This window comes from Scophthalmus maximus, chromosome 11 (assembly GCF_022379125.1).
Source record: "Scophthalmus maximus strain ysfricsl-2021 chromosome 11, ASM2237912v1, whole genome shotgun sequence".
Taxonomy (NCBI): domain Eukaryota; kingdom Metazoa; phylum Chordata; class Actinopteri; order Pleuronectiformes; family Scophthalmidae; genus Scophthalmus; species Scophthalmus maximus.
The window spans coordinates 11,985,212-11,991,910 of NC_061525.1; the positions used below are offsets into that span (position 1 = coordinate 11,985,212).

The 6,699-nt window shown below is 48.8% G+C and overlaps 1 protein-coding gene across 1 annotated transcript; it reads right to left on the reverse strand.

Moving 5' to 3' along the window:
* Positions 1-3,391: 3,391 nt before the first annotated feature.
* On the reverse strand, positions 3,392-6,281 carry LOC118299459 (ras-related protein Rap-2b). Its single transcript, XM_035623233.2, has 2 exons — positions 5,116-6,281; positions 3,392-4,548 (listed from the first exon to the last, which is right to left on the reverse strand). The coding sequence occupies exon 1, from the start codon at positions 5,732-5,734 to the stop codon at positions 5,183-5,185; it is 552 nt and encodes a 183-aa protein (XP_035479126.1). The 5' UTR covers positions 5,735-6,281; the 3' UTR covers positions 3,392-4,548; positions 5,116-5,182.
* Positions 6,282-6,699: the final 418 nt, after the last annotated feature.

The following is a 6,699-nucleotide window of genomic DNA, read 5'->3' on the forward strand; positions in this document are numbered from 1 at the left end:
CTGCTTGTGTCTGGACAAAGTCTCTGTGGTGGAATGCAGCAGGAATCACTACTCCAGTGTGTTTAAATATGCACAGTGTGCGCTGTGCACATTCGCGGTGTGTGTGTTCATGTGTGAGTGAAAGAGAGAAAAAACAAAGCTCATTCAGCCTTTGAGGGGAAGACAAACAAGGAGCTATGCTAATTCTCCAGCACAAATGGAAATAACAGTGACACTCACTGATTAACAAGGCTGCTGCGTGTAAACGGGATAAAAGCACCGTCACGTGCATTGTTTTGGTCAAATTAAAAGTGACATGGGATGTGATGTGTCAAAAAAGAAACAGGGCAGAGAAAGAACCGATTTCAGAGAGGATCCTGCCTCCGACAGATACAGTACATAACAAGCACATCTGCCAAGGGAAGAGGAAAAAAAAAGGCAAAACCACACTTTTGAACAGAACAGAGCCTCAAAAATAGCATGATGACGCTGGAAGAGAAAGAGAAGCCTGTAATTCAGCGAGGAGCCTATATAGTGATTAAGTCCCAAGAAAAAAAATATGCAAAGACACACCACCCACTCTCCACTGCCTGTCGCAACACTTCCTGCCTGAGCAACTGACTCCAGCAGCATGAAAAACACAGATCTCGCATCTGTGCAGAGAGCAGCACACGTAACCCCCTCTCCCAATCATCAAGATATCAATATCTAGTTTACTGTAACCAAGGAGAGGGAAATTATTACTGTAAATAAAATAAAGTTTGCAATTCTTGGATTTCCCCTGGAAGTAAAAATCACACTTCTTGTCACGAGCGAGGATGATATATGTTTGTGGCGACTGAGACAGATCATCAAGCAGACTGACACCCTCCTCTCTTACAGTCACCATTCCAGCAGTGACTGAACAACCCATAGGTCACGAGGCCACCCTGAGCAGCCATACCACATCCCAACCCCCCTCAACCATAGCAACCACATCACATGACCGTCTCCCATGACCAGCAACCAGGGACAAGCTGGGCCCATCTGCAAAATCTGAACACCACTGACTTCCTTGAAGCTGCGGCTGAAACAAAGAGATTTTCAATTGCTTGATTTTCTCAGAATTAAAAGATTTTTTTTTTTTTTTTTTTTTTTTTTTTTTTAAACAACACGCTGACAAACCACCCACAGCCACACACTGGTGCTGCGTGGTGCAATAAAAAAAGACAGGAAGGGCAGGAAGTGAAACTTTCACCTTCTCACTCTTTAGAAAGAGAAAGATAAAAAAGGAACAGGAACTCGACAGGCCCCCTTTCTCTCCAAAGGGCAAATTCTTCTGCTATCAGATGTTTATACCACAGCGAGAGATTGAAGCGGCACAGCAGCAGAAGATGGGTGGGGGGTGTACATTTACAGTATCTGGGGCATAGCTGTAATAAATTCACCCTCTCATCAACTACCACTTCAACGCGTTACGCATCAGGCAGAGTTCAACTGCACTTCTATATTAGCTTCCAATCAAACAATCTGTGTGAACACTGTCTGCATTAGCAGAGACATGGTATCAGCTTTGACTTCATATTCAGTATAGATAGCGTTAGCACAGTAGCCACAGCTCATGGTGGACGTAGGGAGATCTGAGCGCTGCTCTTCAGCTTCAGGGAGCCAGAAAAATACAAAGTGCGTACATGACGTGCATGGAGTTCTGCTCGCACACAGTCTGCAGTAATGTAACACTAAGGCTGGGCAAGAATTCAATGTTATGGTTTATCAGCTCTCAGTAGATTGGCATTATTACAGGGATAGAAAATAGTTAAGTTAATGAAATTGAAAATTAAACTTCTTGTCTAAATAAGAGTCGTGTGCAAATTGAATTCATGCGCTGAAAAACACAGGTCATTGCAATAAATATCCCTTTGTGTACTTAACACGTGATTTGGCCTGAATGACCTATATTGTGAAGTTTTTTTTAATACCACAATATTGATTTTCAACTATAGAGCCCAGCTCGGATAATTGCACCTGTTGGATGCGATATTCACACTGAATATGTGAATATCCCCCCCCCCCCCCCCCCCCTACACAACTCGCTGACCTCCCCGTGCCCCACAGTCACATGGCGCGGGCGAAGCCAAAGAATGCATATGATACCGTTGCTTACACTGGCAAACAGGCACAGATACAGAGGCCAGCACAGTCCAACATTGGGGGTTTAAGGTCTGTGCTGGGCAATGGCAGGCATTTAGTTCAAGACACACACGCACCATACGGAGCACATACCACAACACACATACAGTGCAGCGTGAAGACCAGCACAGACCGGCGCACATCTACTCCAAAAGAGAAGACTGGACTCTTATGTGAAGCTCGTCTTGTGTTTGTTTACTCTCCCCCCCCCCCCCCGAAGCCGTTCTGCGGTCGCCCAGCGAGCCGGGGCAAGGTAATCCCCGTAGGTAAACAGAGGCAGAGCAGGGGCCTGTCCAGTCATACCAGCCTCTCCACATCCCACCACGACACCCACACACCCCGGCTGTGGCTCGGGGCTGAAAAACTGCTACACCCACACAGTTAAAAGGGACGTTTCTCTGAGAGCGGCATTGCTTGGCCACGCCTTTGAATGGATGCAAGGATGAGTAGGTGAAAAGGCTTTTACATCTTGATGCCATTTTTTTGTTGACAGATGCCGTTGAGGTTCGTCAAAAAGCAGGGATGACGAATCTCAACAGGTACTTTACAATTATCTTAACAGGGATTCCTGCTAATCGCAGACATTGCGTACATTGTAATTGCCTGAAAATAATCATTCAGTGACGGAGGTGAGCTCCTCATCTCTTGTTTAAAACTAGTTATGACCATGCATACACCTCGGCCTCTTTTCTTTCAGTTTGCCAAATTGCACATGCACCACAGTGGTCTCAGCATTAACCAGAGGGAATGTTTGGTGTCAGAGAAAAACAAATCCATGACAAAGCTGGTTTCGAAAAATAACATTGTTTGAGGGGGAAACTGCGAAATGGTATTCAAGATCAATTAAAACTACTGGTGCCCAGTAAATTTGTCCGTATTATAACTCAACACACACGGTGCATTTCCCCGTTGTACTCCTACTTCCTGTTGACCTGTGGGCTACTACACTTCCTCAACCATCACATAGCTCATGTAAAATGTGAGTTTCCAGTTAGGTTGCTACAAATGACACACAAAAAAATGTACATTATAGACTAGCGCGTTACTGTGGGCATTTGAAGCAATCCCATTATTTTTGTGTATCCAAACATACAAAGCTGGTGTTTAACAAATGTCACACTCTTATCCAAACTGCTCATGGCAACATTGTTTTTAGGCTCAGCAAACTGGCGATTAACCATTGCGATAAAACGCTGGAACAAGTAGGTGACAAACAAGAGAAAAGAGAGGCTGGATTCTTTTTAAAAAAAATGCAATTTGTATTAAAAGTCTTGTTTTTTTTTTTTTCAAACAGACAGCCCACTGTTTAAAGGCTGCTCTGAAGTTAAACTTACAATCAGGTTAGATTTTGTCAACGGTACATCATCACATTTCCTGTTAAAAACAACAAAATAAACAGAACAAACTGAATTCCTTTGATTTAAGTGGTCTGGCAGGCGAGCGCCTGGTGTTGTCGTCACGTCTAGGGGGTTCCAGTACCTGTTCATTTCAAGATATAGGTTCGGCCAGACCAAGCAGACATTGCAAAAGTGAACACCTTAGACTCCAAAAAGGCCAACGTAAAACATACAGAAAACTGCCATTCCATCAACAAAAAGCCTATTGTGGGGTTTTTTTTCGTGTTTTCTTTTTTCCCCCCCAAGCCTCCACCCTTACAAGATTATCCCGGAGAACAGTTCACTAGTTTGAGGATTGCCACGCCGAGGAGTTCTTTTGGTGATACATGAAGGTTGGCACTAAATCTGAACAGCTGATTTGTTTTTGGAAAGGCACTCGACACAAGGGCGATCAGGTCGCCGTCCCCATGTCACTTCAGTTGAAATGTCCTCTCACGCGGCGAAGAGGAGATGAGGGGGGGGGGGGAAGAAAAAAAAGTGGCACACATCACGTTTACTCCACCAGCAGATAAATGTGTCAGTTTCTTTTGACTTTGGAGAAAAATAGGATTTGGAGTGTAGTGGGGCATCGCTCCGAAACGGGTTAGGCAGAGACATCACGTAAATCTGTACCTGCCCCCAGACTGTGCAGTCGTTTAACAAAATATACTCTCTCTCGCTGTGTCTTCTTCTTATACAGAAATATCCATTTATGAGAATCTAAGTGTTGCTCTCCGTATCCTTTCCATCGGGGTTAAGTTCCAGTCGAGAGTACAGTTGGAACTGGCGGGAGGGGGGGGGGGGGTCTGACACTGTGTTGACTTCGACGGTGGACACCGATCGTGCAGCGGAGTTACTCCAACCCAGCAGAATTCCTGAAGAGTGGACCCCTCCCTCTGTCTCAGTTGCTCCCCCCTTCTTCTTCTTCTTCCTCCTCCTCTCATCCCCCCTGCAGCATTCTTCCCTTCATTTTCCTCCAAGGCCGGGCGAGACACGAAGAAGAGTACACACTTGCTGCAACACACTGAGATGGGGGGTGGGGGGGGGGGGGGGGGGAGAGACAAGAAAGTCATGAACGAACCACAGAGGAGAGAAATAGATTTTCGTCTAGACTGAACAAAAAGCCGACTTGCTGTGATCCCTGAATGTAAGGCCTCACGGGGTCACACTGGGATCTCCCAACGCCTGTTGATCAGAATTCTGATTTCTGATCAACAGGCGTTGGCAGATCCCAGATCCCGCGTGTCAGCGTGGGAAAACTCCATCTGATCAGTCGTGAAGCGACTCCAGACGGGAGGTGAACAAACGCCACCGCCAACTCAGTCGGCCACAGCTTGCGCCTCCACTTCTGCAAATGAGACGGACGCCTCGTCTGTCGGCCGCGGGGCCGGTCTCAGAGCTACTGCAGTTGGAGCAAGAAGTGACAATAAACTAGACCCAAACAACCCCGACACGAGTCCAGTTCGTCCATCGTCAGTCATGGCCCTGCTCTCCACTCCGGTGCGATGCCTGGACGTGTCTATAACAAGTCTTCAGGTTGAATATGATTGGTGTCACCTACTGAGACGACGGGGTCGGTGGCTCCACTCACCATTGCAAACTTAAAACCGAGCAAAGAATAAAAGTCAATGGTTGTCCTTGTTGCCGCCGTTGTTTCTTTAGAGTATGACACAGGACGAGCAGCACTGGTCGTCGCCGTTCGGGGTCGAGGCATAGTTCATCTGCCGCACGATCTCGGCGAACAGTTCGTCCACGGAGCTTTTGTTTTTGGCCGAGGTTTCCATGAACGGGCAGTTCCACTCGTCCGCCAGCGCCTTGCCCTCGCCGGACGACACCTCCCGCTCGCCCTCCAGGTCCACCTTGTTGCCCACCAGGATCATGGGCACCCGCTCGTACCGCTTCACCCGGATGATCTGGTCCCGCATCGGCTTGATGTCCTGGAAGCTCTGCTGGTTCACCAGGCTGTAGACCAGGATGAAGCCCTGGCCGTTCTTGATGTACAGGTCCCGCATGGAGGCGAACTGCTCGGTGCCCGCCGTGTCCAGGATCTCCAGCACGGACGGCGACGAGTCCACCTCGATCTCCTTCCGGTAGAAGTCCTCTATCGTGGGGTCGTACTTCTCGATGAAGGAGCCCGTCACGAACTGCACGGTGAGCGCGGACTTGCCGACCCCGCCGGATCCGAGGACCACCACTTTGTACTCCCTCATGGCTCCCCGCGCGGCCGACGATGCTGCTTCCTCTGCGCTGTGCGCGCCGCTAGCCGCCCTGCTGGCTTCTCGACCCGCCTCGCCGTCGCGTCTCCGCCAGCAGTTTCGCCCGGGCTCCGGTCGGTGGATGCGGGGCGTGGCCGCCAACTACTGCAGCTAAACACGGTCGTTTGGGACCCACGCTCAGCGTTCGCCTTGTGGCATGTTTGACTCGCCGACGTCCGCCCGGCCGGTTCTTGTGCGAGCTTCCCCCGTTTTCGTTCAAGTCGCCACCGTGTGCCCGTCGCTCTCTGTGGCGGAGTCAAGTCGACCGCAGCCCAGGAGCTCGACTTCCCGTGTCGGCTTTCACAATAAGAGTGCACTCGCACACTGTGCCCTACAAAGTCAATTCCAGCGGCGGCTCTGCTACTTTATAAAACAAACAGCTCACACAAGGATCTGCCTGAACTGCCGCGGCTTTGTATAGTCGCGTTGGTGACGGCTAGTTTAAAACAACAGGTAAATTATTTTGAAAGCAAGCGTTTTGATTTCCTGTCTGGACGTCCCTGCCTACAGATAACACTGGGCTGTGAAGTGTCTGCGCTTCCTGCCCACACTCAGCACGCTGTCGACGTCACACGTCACTGACGACTCTCCCGTGTTGAGTTTTTTAAAGGTGCAGTGCGGCTGTTATCGCGCAATCAGCGCGACTGCTGCCCTCAGGGCCCACGCAGACCTGCTGCTGCCACACCTTAGTTTCGACATCACCGATCCTCCGGGCTTACTGCTGCTGCTTGTCTGACTCACACGCAAACAACTTACCGGAAAGTTTAATCTTCTGCAATTTCACTAGTCATCGCGTTGCATAACTCCTTCGTGCAATGTGGCACTTTGGTTCCCCCAAAACGCATCACACAAGTTTCCAAAGAAATGAAACAAGTCAATGTGGATAAAAATGTGGATAAAGCGATTAACTATGTTAGATA

Excerpts from the sequence above, each read along its gene's own strand:
- LOC118299459 (XM_035623233.2), bottom strand. The coding sequence starts at position 5,734 with ATGAGGGAGTACAAAGTGGTGGTCCTCGGATCCGGCGGGGTCGGCAAG.